The 26,232-nt window shown below is 37.3% G+C and overlaps 1 protein-coding gene across 1 annotated transcript in view; it reads right to left on the minus strand.

The window, feature by feature from the left end:
* Positions 1 to 8,764: 8,764 nt before the first annotated feature.
* The window catches only part of LOC132156235 (chitin synthase chs-1-like), a 70,921-nt gene continuing 53,453 nt past the window's right edge, over positions 8,765 to 26,232 (minus strand). The window contains exons 3-19 of the mRNA XM_059565142.1: positions 21,052 to 21,240; positions 19,776 to 20,785; positions 16,779 to 16,868; positions 16,555 to 16,704; positions 16,306 to 16,480; positions 16,123 to 16,224; positions 15,881 to 16,022; positions 14,608 to 14,808; positions 14,240 to 14,524; positions 13,437 to 13,616; positions 12,347 to 12,698; positions 12,172 to 12,203; positions 11,189 to 11,253; positions 10,196 to 10,306; positions 9,835 to 10,052; positions 9,502 to 9,574; positions 8,765 to 9,376 (exon numbers count right to left, since the gene is read on the minus strand). Of these exons, the coding sequence (XP_059421125.1) occupies positions 9,284 to 9,376; positions 9,502 to 9,574; positions 9,835 to 10,052; positions 10,196 to 10,306; positions 11,189 to 11,253; positions 12,172 to 12,203; positions 12,347 to 12,698; positions 13,437 to 13,616; positions 14,240 to 14,524; positions 14,608 to 14,808; positions 15,881 to 16,022; positions 16,123 to 16,224; positions 16,306 to 16,480; positions 16,555 to 16,704; positions 16,779 to 16,868; positions 19,776 to 20,785; positions 21,052 to 21,078 (3,306 nt within the window). The 5' untranslated portion in view covers positions 21,079 to 21,240 and the 3' untranslated portion in view covers positions 8,765 to 9,283. The remainder of the gene's footprint in view (positions 9,377 to 9,501; positions 9,575 to 9,834; positions 10,053 to 10,195; positions 10,307 to 11,188; positions 11,254 to 12,171; positions 12,204 to 12,346; positions 12,699 to 13,436; positions 13,617 to 14,239; positions 14,525 to 14,607; positions 14,809 to 15,880; positions 16,023 to 16,122; positions 16,225 to 16,305; positions 16,481 to 16,554; positions 16,705 to 16,778; positions 16,869 to 19,775; positions 20,786 to 21,051; positions 21,241 to 26,232) is intronic.

The following is a 26,232-nucleotide window of genomic DNA, read 5'->3' on the forward strand; positions in this document are numbered from 1 at the left end:
TATCGACTATGCATTCCATTAGTTTTTCAAATTGGTGTGTTTCACCGGGCCGCGAAGAAATATAGAGCTGAGTATCATCAGCATAACAGTGAAAGCTAACACCATGTTTCCTGATGATATCTCCCAAGGGTAACATATAAAGCGTGAAGAGTAGCGGCCCTAGTACTGAGCCTTAAGGTACTCCATACTGCACTTGTGATCGATATGATACATCTTCATTCACTGCTACAAACTGATGGCGGTCATATAAGTACGATTTAAACCATGCTAATGCACTTCCACTGATGCCAACAAAGTGTTCAAGTCTATGCAAAAGAATGTTGTGGTCAATTGTGTCAAACGCAGCACTAAGATCAAATAAAACTAATAGAGAGATACACCCACGATCAGATGATAAGAGCAGATCATTTGTAACTCTAAGAAGAGCAGTCTCAGTACTATGATACGGTCTAAATCCTGACTGGAAATCCTCACATATACCATTTTTCTCTAAGAAGGAATATAATTGTGAGGATACCACCTTTTCTAGTATCTTGGACAGAAAAGGGAGATTCGAGATTGGTCTATAATAACTAGTTCTTTGGGGTCAAGTTGAGGTTTTTTGATGAGAGGCTTAATAACAGCCAGTTTGAAGATTTTGGGGACATATCCTAATGACAATGAGGAATTAATAATAGTCAGAAGAGGATCTATGACTTCTGGAAGCACCTCTTTTAGGAGCTTAGATGGTATAGGGTCTAACATACATGTTGTTGGTTTAGATGATTTAACAAGTTTATACAATTCTTCCTCTCCTATAGTAGAGAATGATTAGAACTGTTCCTCAGGGGGTCTATAGTGGACTTTCTGATGTGATACTGTAGCTGACGGCTGAATGTTTGCAATTTTATCTCTAATAGTATCGATTTTAGAAGTAAAGTAGTTCATAAAGTCATTACTGCTGTGGTGTTGGGAAATGTCAACACTTGTTGAGGCTTTATTTTTCATTAATTTAGCCACTGTATTGAATAAATACCTGGGGTTATGTTTGTTTTCTTCTAAAAGAGAATAAGAGTAATCGGATCTAGCAGTTTTTAATGCTTTTCTGTAGGATAGGTTACTTTCCCACCAAGCAATACGAAATACCTCTAGTTTGCGCTCCATTTTTCGGGCTGCTCTCTTTAGGGTGCGAGTATGCTCATTATACCATGGTGTCAAACTGTTTTCCTTAACCTTCCTTAAGCGTAAAGGAGCAACTTTATTTAAGAGAAGGTCCATAGTTTCTGTTACATCATCAAGTTGTTCTGAGGTTTTGGATATGCTAAGGAATTTGGATACATCAGGAAGATAACTTAAAAAGCAGTCTTTTATGGTAGAAGTGATGATACTTCCATACTTGTAACAAGAAGTAGAATTTACGGTCCCACTTTATATTAGGTGGCCTTAACTACTATGTACTTACATAAAAAATAAGTACAATGTACTTATTGTGTTCATATTGTATTGTAAAACACTTTTGCTGCTATTGAGGTGGGATAGGGGTAAGGTTAGGGAGAGGGTTGGAGGTATGGGTGGGTTAAGGTGTAAAGTATGGGTCAACAGTGTAATTATAAATGTAATTACAGAAATTAAATACAGATGTAATTACATGTAGTTTTTTTTAAATATAAGTACAATGTAAAAACATGTATGTACACAAAAAGTACATTGTACTAAATTATTAATTAAAATGTAAGTACATAGTAGTTAAGGCCACTTAATATAAAGTGGGTCCATTTACAATTTTGGCTATATGAAATTTGCACAGAACTAAATAATGATCTGAGATATCATCACTTGGCTGAATAATTTCAATACTATCAACATCAAATCCATGTGACAGTATTAAATCTAGAGTATGATTTCGACAATGAGTAGGTCCTGAAACGTGTTGTCTAACACCAATAGAGTTCAGAATGTCTATAAATGCTGATCCCAATGCATCTTTTTCATTATCAACATAGATATTAAAATCACCAACTATTAAAACTTTATCTGCAGCCAGAACTAACTCGGATGTAAAATCACCAAACTCTTTAATAAAGTCTGTATGGTGCCCTGGTGGCCTGTATACAGTAGCCAGTACAAACATAACAGGGGATTTATAATTATCCAGAGAAACAAATGTTAATGTTATATGAAGCACCATTACTTCAAACGAGTTATACTTGAAGCCTGCCCTCTGAGAAATCCTGAAAACGTTGTTATAAATTGAAGCAACACCTCCACCTTTGCCTTTTAGACGCGCCTCACGTTTATAACAGTAATCTTGGGGGGTGGACTCATTTAAAATAATGTAATCATCAGGTTTCAGCCAGGTTTCTGTCAAACAGAGTACATCTATATTATGATCAGTGATCATATTATTTACAAAAAGTGTTTTCGTAAAAAGGGATCTGATATTCAATAAGCCAAGCTTTATCAATTTTTCATCCATATTGCTTCTGTTTTTTATTTGTTGAACCTCAATTAAATTGTTAATCTTAACTTGGTTTGGACGTTTTTTGTATTTTCTAGTTCGGGGAACAGACACAGTCTCTATAGTGTGATATCTAGGTGAAAAAGTCTCTATGTGCTGAGAATTAGGTGACCTCTGTGACGGGAGGCAGCTAGCAGACGGTCGGTTTAGCCAGTCTGTCTGCTTCCTGACCTGGGCCCCAGTTAGTCAAGTATAAACTCTAAGACTATTTGCCATATTTCTAGAGAGAAGAGTGGCGCCACCCCAGGAGGGATGAAGACCATTTCTTTTCAACAGGTCAGGTCTGCCCCAAAAGCTCGTCCAATTGTCTATGAAACCTATGTTATTCTGTGGGCACCACTTAGACATCCAGCCATTGAGTGATGACAATCTGCTATGCATCTCACCACCACGGTAAGCAGGGAGGGGACCAGAGCATATTACAGTGTCTGACATCGTGCTTGCAAGTTCACACACCTCTTTAATGTTATTTTTAGTGATCTCCGACTGGCGAAGTCGAATATCATTAGCGCCGGCATGAATAACAATCTTACTGTATTTACGTTTAGCATTAGCCAGCAGTTTTAAATTTGCCAAGATGTCAGGCGCTCTGGCTCACGGTAAACATTTGACTATGGTGGCTGGTGTCTCTATATTCACGTTCCGTACAATAGAATCACCAATAACTAGAGCACTTTCATCAGGTTTCCCAGTAGGTGCATCACTGAGTGGGGAGAACCTGTTTAATGTTTTGATCGGAACAGAAGAGCGGTGTTTTGACCCACGACTACGCTGCCTCACCGTCACCCAGTTGCCCTGCTGCAGGGGCTCTGTTTCCGGAACCGAACAATGTACAGGAATCCCTGAGCTAGACGCATCCAAAGCCGTATCTAGAGCCCTAACATTCTTACTGTCCTCAATTAAAGTTTGGATGCGTGTCTCTAATTCTAAAATCTTCTCTGTCAGCCTAACTATTTCTCTGCATTTATCACATGTGAATCCATCATCAGCGACAGAGATAGATAAACTGTACATGTGGCAAGAGGTGCAAATAACAATAGCAGGAGAAGCCATTACTCACCGTGTTTGATGAAATATTCTTACTGCGGTTGTTTGATGAACTTGTGAAAAACTGGAGCGAGAGAGAGGAGAGGAGAAAAGAAAACAGCGATAGGTTCGAATGAAAACGCTAATGACAAGTTAACGAGTGCTAACAAATACTTTTGGCCAAAAGTATTCAGTGCCGCTGAGTTAAAATCGAGACAAATTTTCAACCCAAACTTGGGTTAAAACAACCCAAGGTCCTACCCAATGGTCTCAACCCAGCATTTGTGTTGAAAAAACAATCACTCGTTTTTTAGAGTGTAATGTAAGTAACTATTGTAACATTGTTTTGTTTGGGGGGGGGGGGGTGTTTTGGTACCTCATTAATGACTTAACAAGCATTTGGGCTTTTTACACTTGAAAGAGTTAACCCTGGTTCATTAAACAGAATCCTGTTTCAACAATTAATCATGGGCATCTAATCCGCGATCTAACACTGGGTTACAGTTCTTATTTGCATATTTGTGGTGTCAGTTTTATTGACTGGATGACTTCAGCATGTGACCTGTTTACATAAAGGCTCTTGCAATGAAGTTTTACTATCAAGTTTTCTTTTTTCTTTTTCTTGAATGGACCTTTTTCAAACTATACAGGTAAAAGGGTCTCTTATCACTTCAATTCACGTGTTTTTCATCACCAATTGATATTTTCCCTCAGACTGAAAACAAAAACACTGTTTACTACATGCATATGAGGCCCAGCCATTACATCATATTTAAACTGTTTCAAACTGTTTGGCACTACAATTTGGAGTTAACACCTGCTCCAGAGTAGGAATTATAACCCTGGAAAACTGTAACCCCTAATGTTGTCATTAATAAAGAAATCAAGTTAACGTAACTTCGCATTACTTATAACACCCAGTTTTGTCATCAAAACTTAAACAGGTGTGTTTAACTTACTCACTGGCAGTAAAAATCTTTTGAATTAAGATTTTAAGTGTTATAAACTCAGAATTTCCATTTATTTAAATTAGTTGCTACGTCTCTGTTTAAAAATGATTGGTCACGCTTGAAATTCTGCCTTGACAACAAAGCCGATTGACCAATATAACACAAGGCGGGAATTTTTGTCGAATTTGCTGAAGACGGACGCAGCACTGACTGCATGCCAGAGTCGCTTGCAGAACCACCTGAAAGAAGAAATAAATAATAAAGTTTAAAGTTAAATAGGTAAGTAAAGATTTAAATGCAATGCATAAATATACACACATATTTTTTTTTATTTCCTTATAAGTTTTATTGTTATGTTATTTGCATGGTGAAAATACTTTACCGTTTTACTCTGGCAGCGGGCCAGCTGCACAAGCAGCCAGACAGACGGTAAAGCAGGCGGGAAGAGAGTCATTGTGAAAGACTCAAGAGTACGCTGGTAGGTAGAATAATGGTAAAATATATATTTAAATTGTGCTTAGTTGCCTTCAAGTATTTTCGAGTTATAAACAAGTTTGTGTTACTAACTTTATGTAATTTTTTACAATAAATTTTGCTTTATTGTCTGTTAAATGTTTTATTTTTTATACGGATGGACAAGGTATAAATGCATTTAAGTTAAAATCACCTAACTTCCAAACATAGCCAATGTTTTACAGACTAGCGCTGTTATTTTACTTTACCGAAGCGTCATATTGCGGCTCGAACTTCGAGAAAATTCTATTTCCAGACACTGAAATGTCTCTGTGTAATTTGTGAAATAATGTTTCTTTTTTTGGTGTAAAATAGGGCTGCCGCGTGAATACTGACTTAGGCCTAACGTTAATCGTTTTAAGGATTGTATGTTCACTAAAAACTGCAGACCTTTTCCCGCCTGTGACACATTTACAGAGATATTATTAATTAATAGTTATGTGGAATGAAATTCTATGAAATGATAGGTCTATGCAAGAAACTAAACATTATTTATATATTACCTTTAATCCACAGCCTCTGCAAACAGCTGAATGCGTTTACTACAGTCTGGAATCTGCGAAATGTCAATCTTCCCGATTTGAGATGACGCATGTGAATGTAATTTAACTTTTTTAAACGGGTTGCAGCATCAAGGATAGCAGCAAGTATTATTTTGATGAACAACACAACAGATGCATCTCCTCCTGACAGCTTGGAGTGCAAGCGCCCTGACACATATAATGGTGTGACGCATGCATGTCATTACTTGCCCCTTCTTAATTTTTTCAGATCTACATGGAGTTTAATAGGATTGCTGTTAAGAACTTGAAAAGGGAATTTATGAGACCCTTGACCAACATAGTACAGGCCTCTTGGACATTTTCAGAGCAAAAAAGGGAGTTGCTGATCAGCTCTTGATGAACGTTCTGAAGCAAACAAAGGTTAGTTAGAAGTCCCAATAATTTATCCTAGATATATCTTAGAAGAAAGTAGATTGATATGAAAACTGTATAAACTGCAATATAGACTTCATAGTTGATCTCGGAGTAAATGTTTAAAGGCTGTTATAATGTATTATTATCAAGTGGTTGGATTTAATACAATTTCATTTTTTCCACACAAGCTATCAGAGCCAACTGAAGCTGAACTTTGGTGCTTCAAGCTCTACCCCTTTGGTTTGGAGATGACTCTCCTGGTTTCTTTAAGACATGTTTGTAAGTGTTCCAAGGAGAAAATGTCCAAAAGACACCCTCTCACCCTCTATACACACTCTCACACATTCACAATCTCAGTCATTCACACACACACACACACACACACAGACACACACACACTTTATCAATCTCAATCTAAAGGGTTAATTCACTCAAAAATGAAAATTCTGTAATTCATTGACTCACTCTTGTGTCATTCCATCTTCAAGACACAATAGATTTTTTTAATGATATTCTGTAACTTTCTGTCCCTCCATTGACATCCAACGCAACTACACTTTCAAGGACGATAGGAAAGACTTTGTTACAGTACTCTGTACTACTTTACTCCAGTGGTTTAACCTCAATTTTATGAAGCAAAATATGTGCTATGTTTGTGCAAAAAAACATAATTTACCACTGTATTTTTGAAAAATTTTATCTGCAACGCCCGTTCATGAGAGTATCTCATATAGCACCACAATGCTTGAGTTTTGTATTCATGCGAGAACATGCGTGAAGATTGGAGATTATATTTTGTAAATAAAGTTGTACTTTTTTTTCTGCACAAACAAATAACTTGCATAGCTTCATGAAATTGAGATTAAACCACTGGAGTCACATGGACTACTTTAATGATGTCTTTCATACCTTTTTAGACCTTGAAAGTGGTAATTGCATTGGATCTGTAGTATGGAGGGACTGAAATCTCATGGGTTTCATTAAAAATATTTTCATTTATGTTCTGAAGATGAACGTAGGTCTTTCATATGTGCAACGACACAAGGGTGAGTAATTAATGACAGAATTTAAAATTTTGGGTGAACTAACCCTTTTAGATTGAGATTGATACAGTGCTTGTAAGAGATTGTGTGAATGTGTAATAAAAAATGAAAACTCATGTCAGTAATTACTCACCCTCATGTTGTTCCAAACCTGTAATACTATCTTCGGAACACAAATTAGGATATTTTTGATTAAATCTGAGAGCTGTCTCACTCCTCCATATGTTTCTATTGTAATTGTAACTTGCCGGCCCAGAAAGTTAAAAAAATTGTTAAAATAGACAAAGTTACTACAGTGCCTCAACCTGAAGTTTATCAAGCGATGCGAATACTTTTTTTTGCGCAAAAAACAAACAAAAATAATTTCTTTATTCAACTATTCATTTTCCTCTTTGTTTCTCTGAGTGAGTTCACGTAGTGTAACAGCGCAGTGCTTCTGGGTTGTACATCAGAATGTAGGCTCGCTATTGGCCCAGTATCACACACATGACCAGCATGAGCCTATGATCTGACGAACAACCCAGAAGCGCTGCGCTGTTAAATAACATATTGCTACGCTTGATAAACTATAGGTTGAGCCACTGTGGTCACTTGGACTATTTTAACATGTCTTTACAAACTTTCTGGGCTGGCAAGTTTAAATTACAGAAAAACCTATGGAGGAGTGAGACCACTCAGATCATCAAAAATATTTTAATTTGTGTTCCGATGATGTATTACTGGGTTGGAACAACATGAGGGTGAGTAATTACTGACAGAATTTTCATTTTTGGGTGAACTAACCCTTTAAGTTGCACCTTTTTGTAATGTAAATGAGCTTGCATGTATGTGAATTAATTTTAATTTGTTAATGTTTTTTCACTAGATGTCCGATGATCACAGCTCAATTCTTGATGTGCCAGTGGAGATTGTGATAGTTGAAGATGGGACAAGATGGGTCTCCCTCTTCGATTGGAATAGTAATCGAGGGAAAATTAGTGATGGACAATCTACATGGCCTTCCTGAAGCAATGTGCCTACTGTTCAGACTAATATATGCATTGCACCTGAGTTACCCAAAATCGCTGAGATACAAGTTTGACTTCATTCAGCGGATTGTACTTTCCTTGGGGCAGAAAGATCTGCAGCCTAAAACACAATCGTCGGCAAACCAGCTGTTTGGTTAAAATGGAGAAATTGCTTGGCGCACTTTTAATAGCAACACATTTACATTACACATGGTCTTTTGTAAATGAGACTGTTAAAAATACAAGTTTACTGGTTTGCTCATGTGTCTTTTAAAAATGACCTTAATGTTCTGTAAAAATTTTAATTTACTGTTAAACATGAGCTTAATTGTGACTTAAAAATGCAGCTTCCTGTTAAAAATATGAGCTACTGTTTTTAAAAAAATGTGAGTTTACCGTTAAAAATATGAGCTTAAAGTGCTGTTCATGTGTCTTAATGTGACTTAAATATAGGAGCTTGATATTAGCAATGTTTAAAAATGTTTATGGAAAAACAATATTTGTATTAAATCACTAAAACAAATAAACCATATAAAACTTAAAAAATCTTAAAAAAAAGTTAAGTCTATTTGCCTTTTTAAGTTATCTGTACTTGAACATTTAATGTACATTATTAAAAAGTTATTATTTCTTGTAAGCTATAATTGTTTAGCAAGTTAGTGTAACTGTCTCATATAGTTAGAAGAAAAATCAACATAGGAACAGATGATGCTGATTTTATTGTACCATTGTTTTTACTATTGTTAACAAGTAGTACTTCAACAAATATTAAATGTGTCTGAAATGGTTTATTTTTTATTTAAGCACAACACATAAGTTTTTTGTTTCATAGCATTCAAGGATTCATAGTATAATGCTTATGTTTTTCCTCATTATGAATTTTATTTTACATCACACAAAACAATAAAATAATTATTTCTAGTATTAAAAAACCCAACCAATGGATGGCGCTCCATTTATCTTCTCAGACAGAAAAGCAAGTATACATGGATTCACAGAAACTGAACTTCTGTTTAATAACATTAAAACTTCCTGAGTCACAGTGAGAGACATTTTCAAAAGAGCATATCATTTCATCATATCATTTTAACATATTTAATATTTTTATACCTACACTCTAAAGTAAATGTGTACAAACTAGATTTAAAATATTTCTACATGACTGTCAATTTAACATTTTATTTTAGTGTGCTTAATTTTTTAAAAAGAAAGTAAGAAATATAGCGGCATGGTATATGGAATGGAAATGTAAAAGTGGAAGTAAACATTATATTTGCTCTATATTAGTATCCGCCGGACTATAAGCATTTCTATTATTAAATTCAAAACTTTATACTGCATTTGTAGGCATAGCAGAGGGGTTCTCAAAACATAAGGCTGTCTCTGGGTCATTCATCTCAGGCTGGTGGTTTGAGTCCGGGATCTGTGCAACATGGTGGACATGGTTCATGAACACACACACACACACACACACATATATGTATATATATATATACATATATATATATAAATTTAATACGTTATTTTGTGTATGATTTGTTGGCTCACCTGATGTGACTGCTTTCTATAAGATTTAATTTCTGTGTCAGCATATGCCACAAAATGGATTAATGTGTAGATTCTGAAACAAAAGAACATAATCCATTACTTAAACTATGTATAAAATAGGATTAAATCAGTATGATATATACCCATATTAAAACCCATATGGTTTTACATTTATAATGTATAATATACATTAATAGTATGATGAATATTACACTTTATTTTTACTTTTTTTATTGAAATACTAAAATAAAATAGAGATTTTTTTTGCATATAAAACAAAAATGTCTCTTTATCAGTTATCATTATTTTATTCTTGTGTGCATGTTTAGCTACCTTTGGTAAAGCATTGCAACAAACTGAATTAACAGCATTAATGTGAAGCTCAGTAGAAACATCAGTGCGATTGGATCTATAGAAAAGTCTTCTGACATGGCATGATTCCCATTTGGATAGACTTTTGGGATCTTTATGGAGACTGTGCTGCCAATTGCCTGAAGGAAGAAAGTTGCCACCAGCCAAAGTGCATTACAGAAGAAAAAGACAAATGTAGCCTGTATAGAAAAAAAAAAAAAAAAAAAATATATATATATATATATATATATATATATATATATATATATATATATATATATATATAATATTTTAGACAAAACCACATAAAATGTACTTTCTGCATGCTGGTATAATGGCTTACTTTATTTCGAAGTTCTCTAAGATCATTAGCGATTTTTTCCTGTTGCTCTTTATTCTCTTTAAGAGGTTCCAGATATTTCTTCTGCAGTTCTCTCCAGAAATCGATTTCATCCTGCAACAGAAAAAGAGGCATTAAAGCATATCAGTGTAAATTTACATAAAGCTAATATCTAATCAGCAACACAATGCATAAAACATGACATGGTCAAAAAATTCAGTTGTTGTTGTAGTTTAGTTTATTGAAACGGTATTTTAGTGTGGTCAAATTATAAATTTAAAGTATTAATATGAAAATTACATATCTGACATACAAAAAAAAAGATGCAAGATGTAATATGGCACAATAATACATGGCTACTTTTGAAAAATACAATTAAAAAACAACAACTAAAAAATAAGTAATATTTAAATTATAATATGAAAGTGAAAATAAAATAAAAGTATATAATATAATATATATAATATAATATAATATAATATAATATAATATAATATAATATAATATAATATAATATAATATAATATAATATAATATAATAATTCATTATGGGCCTTTGAGTAATATAATCAATAATTGATGATGGCCATTTAATTATTAGAAAACAAATGTACACCCGAGGTGGCAATGATGCAAAGTGGGAGTGCATTATTTTCTAAAATTCAACGGCCCATAATCAATTATTATATTATATTATATTATATTATATTATATATGGACCGGAGTCAATTATTCTGCTTATATTACAGTTACCACCCCAGTGCTTCCCGCACACAGACTTAACCTGAGCCTGCTGCCAAAGTATATTAATGGCCACCCATGTATATTTGTTAGCACATTTTTTGCTTTTCATTATTTTTATCCTCTTATACTTTTTATCCACCCAAGATGATGAAACCTTCTGCAATCGATTTAGAGGCCATTCACATTCTTTCTCCTCTTTTCAAAAGCGTTCAGGAGCTCACTCATGAGCAATCCTTAACCAGTTAGACTTACATAAGGGAGTTCAGATTCATCCAAGAGAAAGTCATTAGATTTCATCTGCAGTCGTTCAATCCAAGCTTTTGGAATTAAACACACATTAGTATTAATGGTAGTCAAATTCAATGACTTTATGTAAAATATTAGCATACTAAAGGGATAGTTCACCCAAAAAAAGAAAATTCTGTTGATCACTTAGGCCTACTCACCCTTAAGTTGTTCCATAGCTCTATGAATTTCTTTCTTCTTCTGAACACAAAAGAAGGTATTTTGAATATTGAGGGTAACCAATCAGTTTCTGGATTCCATAGATTTTATATTTCTTCTTTATTCTTCTTCTTGTATGTCCAACAGAAGAAATAAACTCATACAGGTTTGGAACAACTTGAGGGCGAGTAAATGACAGAATTAAAATTTTTGGGTCAACTATCCCTTTAAAGGGATACTCCACCGTGTTTTCATATTAAACTATGTTTTTCCCTTACCTAAGACGAGTTGATACATACCTCTCTCGTCTCAGTGCGAGAGAGGTCGTCGCAAGTGCTTGTAAGCACTTCGTCTTGGCGCAGTAATATCTTCACTCGTGAAAAATCCTCTCACCGGCCCCCGCTCCCTCTAGTGAAGATATCACTGCGCCAAGACGAAGTGCTTACAAGCACTTGCCATGGTATTCCGCCACACAATATAGTTATCCATTTTACACGCTTAGAAAAGCGCAACGTTTTGTTTTGTGTTACCGTCCTAGGTCGAGTTACACTACGCGAGTAACTGTATTTAAATAGGGAAAACGTGGAGGTGTTTGGTAGCTTCTCTGCTTGGCCCATATTGAATGAATGGGCTAAGCTAAGTGCTTTCAAAGTGTCACCGCGCGCCAAAGCGATTGAGTGCACGCACTGAGACGAGAGAGGTATGTATCAACTCGTCTTAGTTAAGGGAAAAACATAGTTTAATATGAAAACACGGTGGAGTATCCCTTTAAGAATGGAAATCATACTTACTTTGATGAGGACTAAGCTGGAACTCATGTTCCCTACGTTGTAGGAATGCAATATAAATTTTAGTAGTAGTATTAAAAAACAAACCCATATATAAAAATAGTTACAAAATAAAACTCCACACAGATTGATCCAAGTTTCAGTGTGAAACTATCCTATAGTGTGGACATGTTTTTACCTCTGTGTTATGGTTTCTGCTGGCAGCATCTCCTCAATCTGATCTTTAGATTCCAAGCATGGACATTTGCAGCATGTGGCATTCATGAACTTCTGCTTGATGGTATTGACTGCTGTAGCTTTAGCCTTGCTGCCGGATTCACGGGTGCCCCATGTGACATTGTTCATGTTGACTATGGAGTAAATAATTAAGAGTAGATACCCACTGGGAATGCAGAGGAAATATACCAGTCCATAGATGACCAGTGAGAACTCCTGAGGGTGTAAAGCTGCCGTGATGAGGTACATAGCCACTATGCCAATGAGGAACAGACCACTGGGAGTCATAAAAGTCTGTTGCCTCACTAGATCACCTATGAAAGTTGACATGAGGAGAAAAAGTTTTATAGATAGATATTTCACCCATTTGTTACCCGTCAAGTCCTTCAGCTAATTGACATGTTTTCTCTCTTGACATGGATATTAAGAAGGAAAATTTTAGTTTTGTGGCTTTTAATCAATGTCTAAGTTTAGATAGTACTGCCATCTTTAAACATTCTAAAAATATTGATGGACTAAAAGGTTATTTTGAAATAGTATTACAATTTAAAAGAACTGTCTTCTATTTTAATATATTAAAAAAATATTAAAAAAATTTTTTGAGGGGAAATCTGAATTTTCAGCACCCATTAATTCAGTTGATTAATTCAATGTTGACTTATTGCTTTAATAAACATTTCTTATGATTATCAGTTTCGATACTACTGCTTTAGCACTTTGTGCTAAAATTAGAAGTTTTGCCTTGGCAACTAGCTAAAACTAGATGAACTTTTTTATGCTTCACTTTATTTCAGTTAACTCATTTTATTTCAGGTAACAAAAATGTTTTATTTTTTATGGTTTCATTTTGGAATCAGTTTTCATTTTTGTTAACTGTAATAACCCTAATTCTTCCTAAAGAGAAGTACTATTTTTTTTTCAAAACAAATCATTGTGTCAGTAGGAATTATAATGGCATTGGGAAGAAAAAAGACAAAAAGCAGTTTAAATAAGATCACAATTGTTTTTTAGACATTAAAATAACAACAACCACAACAAAAAACAACCATTACCTATGATTGAGAGAACTGTTCCCACCATGAGAAATGCATAAAGTACACTCATGATTGCTGCAATTTTAATCTGTGTGTCAGATTTCAGTTTGAAGCACAGGATGAGATAGACAGTTGGGGGAACTATGCCAAAAATAAGGGCTACATTCACATCCATATTAAAGATGAACACAAAGCTCCCTGCAAGATAAAAAAAAGCACTTTAAAATAGATTTTGGACAAATGTAACAGAAAAGTTAAATCTTTTTGGCATACTGCAAAAACAGGACAATAAATCCAGAGAACCCTGTCTCTTAAACATTTTTTAGTGATACACCCATAATTTTCATGACAAATTTGTATCTTTATTTAAGCTAATTTATATGTTGTTTATTTGCTCCATAGCCTTTCCTTGGTTATATATGCTTACAAACACTACTTCATATGGAGGTAAATGAAAAAAGAAAATGCCAATCGAAACTTTTTTGAAGACGGTCAGTTCCTTTGAGTGATATTCATATAACCTCCCTACCCCCAATTCATTATTTATATTTTTCTTCCAATATTTTGTGCATCATGAACAGTGATCTTGCTCTGCAAGTGACAGTATTTTTTCCTCTTTGCATCCATCTACAGCATTTCTGGCCTCTGTTTTTGGCCGTTTACAGACTTCATAATTTTTCCACACAAATTACATTTTGGGAAATGATTGCAATGCAGTTTGTGTGCATTTCTGGAATAAAGAGCCAAAAAAAAAAAAAAAAAAAACACAGCCAGTTCCAATTTATCGGTGTATCTCTAATTATTTTAATGCAAAACTTTACCTGATATCATAAGACAGATACTGGCAGGGCCCAGGATGGAAGCGGCCATGCTGATAATCTGGTACAAGAGGAAAGGTTTTGAGATAGAGCTGTTCCTCTGAGAGGTCAGTTCTCCTGAACCCAAGAGGTCAATGGTGTTGGCCAAGGTAGAGGGTCCCCAGCGTCTGCGCTGGTTGTAGAACTCTTTAAATTCCTGTGGAGCTTTGGTGTATGCATCAGATGCTGCGTTATACTCCACCCTCCAGCCCTGCTGCAGCAGCAGAGTGCACAACCAGCGGTCCTCACCTGACATTGCATCAAACGGATGGGGAATAATGTTAGTCTAGGTTTAATTGGTATTATTTGTCCGTTGTTAGCTTCAAGCAGACCTTGATCATACTGGACGTATTGGCTGGCTTCACTGGCTTTGGTTGTGTATCTCTTCATGACGTTGTCGTCCATGAGTGCGGCTCCTCTAAAAAGACTGAAACATCCAGGACTGCACAGTACACAGCCGAACACGTGCTCTGCAGTCTTTTGAAGCCAGTGGCCTACCGCATATTCAAACTTCTGATACCACACCATGGGCCCTTCAAGCATAGTGAAGAAATTATCTCATTAGTCAATTTATCACCTTTATAATCTATAGTTGCTTTTATCTACTTCTAGAGCAGTGGTTCTCAGATTTTACAATATTACTTCAAACAGCAAAATGTTAAATATTGTACCATATTTAATGTAGACTAGACTGTATTTTCTTTACCTTGCATTTATTTTTTTCATGGTTTTCAAAGAATGTCTTTCTTGGCATTTACCTAAATTGACTAGTTTCTACCAAGTGACAAATTAATTTGCTAAAAAATATCAGTTTGTCAACAACAAAAAATATGAAATTGCTTCTGTTCTTTTCTTTTGTCCCCATAGGAGTGAATGTATGGTAACTGAAATTTGCTTGCATTTATATCTATACAAAGGACAGTGCTACAGATCAGAAATATTTGGTCATTATTTTTATTTATTTTCTTATTTAATTTATTTTTTGTTTTATTTGGTGAATAATTCTTCACACCTTCTCTGCATCATACTAAACCATTCTAGATCTAGATTAACCATTCTAGATTAATCTAACAAAGAATAATTTACTATTTGTCAACTAAATTACCAACTTTTCAGTTGGCTTTGATTATTCAGCTTTTTGAATTTGTAAAAATATTAAGTTTGACAAGGTAATCACCTCAGCTTCTAAAAATGTCAAACAATTATTTTAATATTATACAATTATAATAATTATATCACAATTTTCTAATACAATACAAATAAATATATTTGGCACACAAAATGAGATGACAGACATTGTCATTCACCATTTAATTAACTGTGTGAAAATAATAACTGGCTGACACATCATTCTGCCTAATATCTCCTTTTGTAAATCATTTATTTTTGTGTGATCCACTAATAATCTGCATGGGTTGCTTTGGTATCAATGTAGGCATACCCATGTATGTGACGAGGCTTTTAAAATAGATGCAGGAAAAATCGTCATCTCATCCTGTCAGTTTGAACTTAGCTCTACTGAACAATGGAAATGTCCAAACAATGGAATGACCAAATAATCAAAAACAATAAAATTTCTAAACAATGCTTAATATCTATCCCAACCTGTGCCTGTTGGATGAATCCTGCCACAGGCAGCCCCAACCTCTGGGTAGAGTTTAAGTCTGTCGATTAACAGCATTACTGCAGATGGCTGGAAATCAGTGTCCCCATCCAGGGCCAAGATATACGTGTTCTCCCTTTCTTTCTAAGGAGCATTGAAAACATAGTAAAACATCAAAAGCCTAGCTGATATTGTATTACTTTCTAGAAGAACTAGTAATGAAGTCTAAAGTTAATCCTCTAACCTTCTGTCTCTCCTCAATTGATTCCAGTTCTTTACCTTCCTCAAACTCTTTGAAGTACTGTCTGTTAAGTCTCCAGCCAAGAATGTAATACAAGTACATTATCTGCAAACACAGATTATTAGTAAAATTGTGGTTACAAAACATCTGTAGCTGCATTTTAACTGGATTTTTAATCAATCTTACCTGAGACCATCTTTTTTTGTGACGGATAAGTGTCTTGTCTTTGAGATGAATCATCATCAGATTGCCTTTAGGGAGGGTGTATTCCAGCCGCCCCCCATAAGGGGTGTTTATTATCTTCTGGGGTGGGAGTGCTCCCTTCTGCTTGAATATGCATAGGTCTTCTTCACTGAAAATGCTAATGTATGTGAAGTGTTAGAAGATTAGTTTTGCACATAAAAACAGATATAGTTATATAAGAAGGATACATACGTGTAGACTTCTTTAATAACATCCACAAGAATTTCAGCATATTCATTTGCATGCCTTCCATTATCAACATCCTTGAAAGCGTCATCAAAATAAATATGGAATTCAAACTGGACATCGCTGTTTTTGTGTTTGGGACTGTAATTATCAAGTCTGGTAATAAAATAAATAGTATTGGAATTACAAATCAATTTACAATTTTTTTTACAAATTTCAGGTCTGTTTACCTGAACATAGAGATGATTATCTTCATCATTTCATCGTAGCTCTCATGCCACATCGTTGCACACAGAAACACTCTGATGATTTCTTTTGCACTGAGGAGTACATTATATGTATGATGTCAATTCATATTAAGAAATTCAAAGAAAAGGTTGGTCTTTTATATATTAACAGACTTAAAGTTCTCAGTTATTGGTCTGGAAAAATCAGAAAAAAAGGCTTTAATTCAGAAATTTTATTGCAGATACAAACTTTGCCCACATTGCAGAATGTGGGCAAAGTTTGAGGCATTGAACTGCTTTAAAAAAATCTAGAGGAGGGTTTGTTCTCAGATGAAACATCTTAAAAAATGGTGATTTAATCTAATTTCAATCTCTCTAGCATCTTGGACATTAAACATATACCATTTGTAATTTTTAATGGGAACACACAGTGTTAATTTGGAAATATAATGTAAGTTTTAAATTAAATTAAATATAATACATTTTATATATATATATATATATATATATATATATATATATATATATATATATATATATATACATATAAAAAGGTCCTTCTAAAAAAATTAGCATATTGTGATAAAGTTCATTATTTTCCATAATGTAATGATAAAAATTAAACTTTCATATATTTTAGATTCATTGCACACCAACTAAAATATTTCAGGTCTTTTATTGTTTTAATACTGATGATTTTGGCATACAGCTCATGAAAACCCAAAATTCCTATCTCAAAAAATTTGCATATCATGAAAAGGTTCTCTAAACAAGCTATTAACCTAATCATCTGAATCAACTAATTAACTCTAAACACCTGCAAAAGATTCCTGAGGCTTTTAAAAACTCCCAGCCTGGTTCATTACTCAAAACCGCAATCATGGGTAAGACCAAGCGTGCCGCACAAGCCCTGAAAAGTGAAGCCAAAACGTCTCGATCGCCCCCTGTTGAGTGGTCCTAGTATAGGTCATAAACCCCGCCTCCCCATGTTATTCAATGGGACGCGAGACCAACTAAACAATTAAATTACCCTTCAAATATCTTTTTTCCGAAGCTGTTTTTTGTCATTTACTGTAGTTTGTATCACGCTAATGTAAATTCAAGTGTTCGTTTTTAAAATAAGTTGTTTTTTAGTTATTTAATGCTCTAAAAACGGTGGTGTGACGTCGTGATTGACAGCTGTGATTGACAGCTCTCTGAGCCGAGGAGGCACTGAAGCGTCAACAGGCTTTTTTCATGATCTTCGGAGGACTGAGGAGATTGTATTTACCTTATTTTAATGAGATTGGAGTGGAACGGAGCAGACAGAGTTCACAGGAGCTGGACTCCACTTCCAAAACAGTGCAGATTACGGTATGTGCATTTTGCGAGGGAGAGTGAGGGCGGGGCACAGGGGCGGGGCCGTTGATTTCGCGGCTTTAAGGCTTTACTTCCTGCTTGCTACTGCGCATAGCTACTGCGCAGAACTGGTCCCTAGATCGCTATCTGCGCAGGCGCAAGTCCAAGATGTCAGCACCATATCGGGACACTGGCGGCTTCAGTTTTGACCAATGGAAGAGAGCGAAGGCGAGTCGTCCATCTTTTTTTACAGTCTATGGGTAAGACTGCTGACTAGAAGGCCATCATTGACACCCTCTAGCAAGAGGGTAAGACACAGAAAGAAATTTCTGAATGAATAGGCTGTTCCCAGAGTGCTGTATCAAGGCACCTCAGTGGAAAGTCTGTGGGAAGGAAAAAGTGTGGCAAAAAACGCTGCACAACGAGAAGAGCTGACCGGACCCTGAGGAAGATTGTGGAGAAGGACCGATTCCAGACCTTGGGGGACCTGCGGAAGCAGTGGACTGAGTCTGGAGTAGAAACATCCAGAGCCACCGTGCACAGGCGTGTGCAGGAAATGGGCTACAGGTGCCACATTCCCCAGGTCAAGCCACTTTTGAACCAGAAACAGCGGCAGAAGTGCCTGACCTGGGCTACAGAGAAGCAGCACTGGACTTTTGGACAAATTTTGCATGTCATTCGGAAATCAAGGTGCCAGAGTCTGGAGGAAGACTGGGGAGAAGGAAATGCCAAAATGCCTGAAGTCCAGTGTCAAGTACCCACAGTCAGTGATGGTCTGGGGTGCCATGTCAGCTGCTGGTGTTGGTCCACTGTGTTTTATCAAGGGCAGGGTCAATGCAGCTAGCTATCAGGAGATTTTGGAGCACTTCATGCTTCCATCTGCTGAAAAGCTTTATGGAGATGAAGATTTCGTTTTTCAGCACGACCTGGCACCTGCTCACAGTGCCAAAACCACTGGTAAATGGTTTACTGACCATGGTATTACTGTGCTCAATTGGCCTGCCAACTCTCCTGACCTGAACCCCATAGAGAATCTGTGGGATATTGTGAAGAGAAAGTTGAGAGACGCAAGACCCAACACTCTGGATGAGCTTAAGGCCGCTATCGAAGCATCCTGGGCCTCCATAACACCTCAGCAGTGCCACAGGCTGATTGCCTCCATGCAACGCCGCATTGAAGCAGTCATTTCTGCAAAAGGATTCCCGAACAAGTATTGAGTGCATAACTGAACATATTTATTTGAAGGTTGACTTTTTTTGTATTAAAAACACTTTTCTTTTATTGGTCGGATGAAATATGCTAATTCTTTGAGACAGGCATTTTTGGGTTTTCATGAGCTGTATGCCAAAATCATCAGTATTAAAACAATAAAAGACCTGAAATATTTCAGTTGGTGTGCAAAGAATCTAAAATATATGAAAGTTTAATTTTTATCATTACATTATGGAAAATAATGAACTTTATCACAATATGCAAATTTTTTGAGAAGGACCTGTATGTATGTAAATATATATATATATATATATATATATATATATATATATATATATATATATATATATATATATATACATACATATATATGGATGGATAAAAAAAATCTAATATTGGCTGATATATCACCAATATATGCAACCATATTTAAAAAGTTAAAACGCTTACCACCGTTTCTCCTTGATTCTCTTTCTGATTTCAAAACGAGTGTTTAGCAACATAGACTGTTCCATAAATGCTCCTTCATACATAGGTCGCACAAACAGATCTTGGGTTCTTTCTATTCGATGGATCTTCAGGTACCAGATGTAAATTGAACTGAGTATGAGTCCCAGCCACCAGCTCAGAGCAGAGCAGCCCAAACAGGCCAGTCCTCCTGTCTTCATGTGTACCACAATGTCCCTGGCATTCAGAGTTCTTATAACATCAGTCAATATCAAATGTAACAATTCGTCACTGGATTTCGGCTGAAAGTTCTCAAAACAGGTAGAAGTTTGATTGGACTCTGGGAGCCTGACTACAACTGGAACCAAAAACCCAGCTAAAACTGTGATTGAGGCAAGGTACATGGGCATGATGAAGCTGCAGCGCAGGGCGCGCATCTTACAAGCCAAAACCACAAACCAGCGGCACAAGGCAGAGGATATAATCTGGATCGCCACCAATGAAATGACAACTGTTTCAAAGACAAGTTTTACCGATTTCCATTCCTGACCTGATAGAGGAACATAAGCTCCAATCACAACTGATGTAATCAGGATTCTTATCAAACTAGAGATGATACTGACCATGTTACGGGACTGAGCAATGTCTCTGGAAATTTCCTTTAGAAATGACACATTAAAGAGCATACTATAGCTCTCCCACCAGTTCACAGAAACACAGATGGTTCCAACAATGGCAAGACCAACTGATATTTTTATCTCTAAGGAACTTTCGAATGCCAAATAATTGATCACAAAGAGCACATAACCTGTGACGATTAAGAAAATGGAGCATACAGGGACCATAAGGCACTTTCTCTCTTTGGCAAGGCAATCCGCGACCACCTGGAACACTGCGGACAGGATGCTCACACTGTTTAGAATCATCACATTGGTGACAATGTCAAAGTGTGGCATGGCTATTATTGTTAGAACTGCAGCTCCCAGTCCTACCAGGAACTCACAACACAGAACCTAAGGGAAAGGTCAAATCAAAGTCAGAAAGGTTACGGACAATATAATCAGATTCTATGCTACTCGACTGAAAAAAAACTAAAAAACTGTATGTAAAAACTATTATTTTCACTTAGAAATGGCTAGTAAGTATAACAAACAATTACAAAAATATGGCAAGTATCAAATTTGTAGAGAAACATACTCCAATAATCTATTTTATTTATAACTTCAAAAATGTCTTTATATTGTACACATCTGTTCATTAAACATTTATGTTTACTTACCCAAAAAAGAGTTTTTTTAGAGGGCATGGTTGCACTCTTGAAAATAAACTTCCATGTGCTCTTTAGCAGAAGAAGAACACTCGGTCCAACCAGAATGAAGCCAATGCCAAGTAAGACAGTCGTTTTTTGTTCTGAACATATAATCTCAGTTTGATTGTTCCCAAATGATATCAAAATCAGAAAAGATGTCTATAAAGGAAAAAATACAAAGGTCTTCAATCTTTTATATATAATTATATATATATATATATATATATATATATATATATATATATATATATATATATATATATATATATATATATTCAATATCTAACTGGATAATGGAAAGTTGAAAACGAAAAATTGCTGTTAATTTACTTAACCTCCATCCAAGATATACCAAGACTTATTAATATTATTATAGAACAGTAAAGAAGATTTTTAGCTGGAACTGGTCCTTGGTGATTAATTGAATTCAAGTCAGTGGCTAATGGTTTTTGTGAATAAAAAAAAAAAGAAAATCAAGAAATACAAAATTGATACCCATGGCTCCTGCCGATATATTGAGGTCTTATGAAGTAAAACAATCGGTCTGTGCAAGAAACTGAACATTATTTTACAACATTATTACCTATAATCCGTAGCCTCAGGCAAATGGTCCAGAGTGACATTTGGTTTGTGAACGAATCATTCTGTTGAACCGATTATTTTTGGTAAACTAATTGAACCAGTACACCAAATTGGCCTGAACCATCTGGAATAGTTTGTGACTCAAGCGGCACAGATCTACAAAGTCCCATTTCATTCAGTCACGTTCAACGTTACATCCACACTAACATTTGGGATTTCCCTTTTTAAAGATGTCTCTTTATCTGTGCATTTCGGGATGTGGTCATTTCCAATCCTCCTCTGATGGCCACGATCATTGTCTCACATGTCTGGGCCATAAGCATGCTAAGACTTTGTTTGTGGATGGCTCATACCATCACTGCAAGCGCATGTCCATGGCAACATTGAGATCACAACTCTCCCTCTTCATGAGGGGAAAGTCCCCTCAGCTGCTCCCTAGCCACTGCTCACTGGTTAGTACTCAGGAAGATCTTTGTGTTACAGTGGGAGCTTTTCCGCCAGGCCAGTTGTTACGGACTTCCCACTCCTCCATCATGTTGTGTGCCTGCCAGGCTCCCGAAGGAGATTGTTACAAGATCGTGGGTGCAATAGGTGCAATACAGCGTTAAGAAAGACAACACATTCTATGTAAATGAAACATTCCTCAAATTATTACAGTAACATTTATTTTAACATAGTTTTAGTTATCAGTAGAATATAGACTATAAATTAAATTATCAAATGGTCAGTAATATGTTCACACGATATGTTGTGACGGTTAGACGAACCAGGTATCCCTCGCTAATCATCCACCCTCCTTATCCCGTTGTGCAACTTGTGCCGCTTCTTGACATGGGTTTAACGACTAAAATTATATAATACACTTTTATATTAATGGTAAGGTACTTTACAATCAGAATTGATTGGCAAGCAGCTGCAGTTACTTCTGTTTAATGCGGTATTGATTGCAATTGGTTTATCTTTTCAATAAAAAGCAACCTATCTACAATGAACAGAGAGAGAGAGTTAGATACAAAATATGCTGGGGAAGCAACGTAAAAAAGGGCACCAAGCCTCTCGTCAGAGGAACTTGAAGTTTTGCTGGACATTGCCACCAGGTCGGAGATCACACCTCTGTGGTCCACTATAACCTGCACGTTTATGGCCGCATATCCCTTTCGCGATAAATAGCTGTTGTGTTCATAGTTAACCACAAGGTGGCAGTGGAATGCTGAAGTGTTGAAGTGCTGCTTGGGAAGTAGAATGAGAGGTGATATGTTCTAGAAGACAAGTTTGACATGTGTTAAAAGAGCATCGAAGGAATTACTCCGGTCTTGTGTTTAATACTTCAATACACAACAAATTGGCGACGATGGTTTCCGTGCCTACGCCTGCATCTTTTCTGCCATGCAGTGGAGAGCCTGCGATTCCTTTTGCTACCTGGCGAGAAATGATGCCAGGAAATGTGCTATTCTACTACACAGTTTGGGGACTGAAGGCCAGAGGCTGTTTTACACGTTTCCTAATACTGGAACTACATTTGCAGAGGCAATGACAGCGTTGGAGAATCATTTTGTTCCAAAGGTGAATGTTGTGGTCGCTCGACATCGCTTCCGCCAGCTTTCTCAACGCGCTGATGAGACCATTTCACAGTTCCTGTCTGCTTTGCGGGAATTATTTTCATCATGTGCTTATGGTGACATGAAAAGTGAAATGCTGCGCAATCAGCTGGTCGAACGATCGTATGCTCCAGCAGTGCGAGACAGACTCCTGCTGGAAACTTCACTGACACTTGACACCCCTATTGTTATTGCATGTCAGGTGGAACAAGCGCTCTCTAATTCGGACATGCTCACAGCACAAAGTGCAGTTCAGGCCGTAGCTTCTAAACCCTTTCATCGGAAGAAGCGTGATGCACATTCTAACGGAGCAAAATCTGTGGCTGATACTACACGGCACGCAAATCGCGTGTGTTACCATTGCGGAGCTACAAATCACCTCGCTAACGCTGCCGATTGCCCAGCTGCTCGAGCCAAATGCTGTACTTGTGGTAGGACCGGACATTTTTCTAAAGTTTGCCGTTCTTCTAAGGACGTTCGGGAAGTGGTCCCGGACGTGGTTGTTCTTTTGACTGATACTGTAAATACCTCTGCAGACAAACTTTTATGCAATGTTCATGTTACAACGGCAAATGGTGCTTCTATTGAGACTGAATTAGTCGTGGACACAGGCTCTTCAGTGTCAATCCTGCCTGTGGCTGTGTACAAACTACACTTTTCGGATTGTTCACTTACTGCTCAGGGCCAAATAAGGCCCTGATTGTTGACAGCCATCCTCTGCCGCATATGGACAAACTTTTGAGTGAATTAAGAGGCACATCAGTGTTCACTACAATTGACTTAGCGGTTGCTTACCATCAGCTTACCTTACACGAGGAGTGCCGGGACATCACCGCGTTTATTACGCATGATGGTATCTTCAGGTACTGCCGGGTTCCATATGGCCTTGCTTCCGCGCCATCTGCGTTTCAAAAAATGATGGAAACTGTCCTGAAAGGCATACGTGGGGTGAGGAACTACCTGGATGATATTATAGTGTACGGTGCCACCCAGGAAAGTCATGATGCGACGCTGCGCTCAGTCATGCAGCGCTTGTCCGACGCAGGACTACAACTGAACTGAGACAAGTGTACGTTCAGCCAGTCATCCTTAAAATTCCTTTGACATGTCGTTTCCAAACATGAAATTTTCCCAGATGAGGAACACAAGTCCGCGATCATTGAGGCTCCTGCGCCACACGATGTTGCTTCCTTGCGCTCATTTCTGGGACTGATTTCATGGTACAGCAAGTTCTTGCCGAACTTCGCTTCGGTTGCTGAGCCGTTGCGTGCGCTACTTAGAGATGCGTCAACTTCTAAATTTGAATGGACTGTGTCTGCTGAACGCAGCTTCAAAGAGCTGAAAGAACTGCTTTCTGGAAGTCAGGTGCTTGCGTTGTTTGACCCTTCCCTCCCCACTATAGTGTCGACTGACGCTTCTGACTATGGACTGGGGGTGGGTTTGACACAAATACACCCAGACCGTGTTGAGAGAACTGTAGCGTTTGCTTGTAGAACCCTTACTGCTGCCGAAAGGAAATATTCTATGGTCGAGAAGGAGGCGTTGGCTTGTGTCTGGTCGGCACGCTTGCTTTGCTACACATATAACGTCATCTACCGACCTGGACGTCTTAATTGTGCTGCAGATTGTCTATCCAGGCTGCCATTACGGACAGGAAATGATAGTGCTGCTGTGGAACCAGAGATGGTTGCCTTTGTTACTGGACTGCCTACATTGTCTGTTGAGGATTTCATGGCTGCTTCGGAAGCTTGTCCTGAGTTAAACCAGCTGCGCTTGCGAATCGGGCAGGGCTGACCGAAAAAATGCTGTGACCTGGATCCTGTTCTGGTGCCCTTCTTTCGCATTCGTGATGAACTGTGTGTGGATGGTGTGCTAGAGAGGAGAGGTGAACATCGTGTTCTTGTTCCTTCTACATTGCGCTCTAAGATGATAAGCCTAGCACATGAGACACATCAAGGAATTGTCCAGACGAAACAGAGGCTGCGTGAATTATTCTGGTGGCCTCAGATGGATGCTCAAGTACAGTCGTCTGTTTCTTCCTGCTTAACGTGAATGACAAATCGGCTAAAACAGCACCGGCTCCTCTTCAGCCTGTCAGCCTGCCATCTGGACCATGGCAGAAACTAGCGATCGATATCGTTGGACCTTTTGCGAGAGGACCTTCTGACTGTCGTTTGCCATTTGTCTGGTGGATTACCATAGTAAGTGGCCTGAGGTAGCATTTTCTCAGAATGTCACTGCTGAGGTGGTCACATCATTCCTCCAATCAGTTTTCAGTAGAGAGGGAAATCCACAGTGTGTTGTGACTGATAACGGGCCTTAATTCCTCTCCAGTGTGTCTGCAGCATTCTTAAAGGAGAGAGGAATAAGTCACATGCATAGTACGGTCTATTTCCCACAATGCAATGGGGCTGTGGAGAGGTGAAACAGAGTCCTGAAAGAATGCATCCTCTCTGCGGAACAGATGGGGAAACCATGGAAACATGCAGTGACTGAGTTCTTGCAAAGCTACAGAGCTACCCCTCACAGTACTACAGCCGTTTCACCTTCTGAGCTTCTTCATCATCGCAAAATGCGTACAAAGCTGAATGTCTTTCCTGTTGGTCCCAAAAGTGACAAATGTGCCCGAGTGAAAGAGACTGTGAGTAACAAACAGCTCAAGAGTAAAGAGTACACTGACAAAAGACGTGGTGCCAAGTACCACACTTTAAAAACCAGGAGACCAGGTGAGAGTGAAACAACCTGGGCATGTGAGGAAGGGTGTTTCTCAGTTCTCACCACCACTGAACATTGAGCAACAAATCGGAAAGAGTACTTTCGTTCTGAGTGACAAAAATAAATTGAATGTATCGAAACTAGCTCGCTTTACAGCCCCTGTTACCACACAGAATGAGAACTTGCAAGCACCAGTGACATTTAATCTTAGGAAGAGTAGTAGAGTGCGTAGAATGCCAACGTGGTTGAAGGAATA

This window comes from Carassius carassius, chromosome 13 (assembly GCF_963082965.1).
Source record: "Carassius carassius chromosome 13, fCarCar2.1, whole genome shotgun sequence".
Lineage (NCBI taxonomy): Eukaryota > Metazoa > Chordata > Actinopteri > Cypriniformes > Cyprinidae > Carassius > Carassius carassius.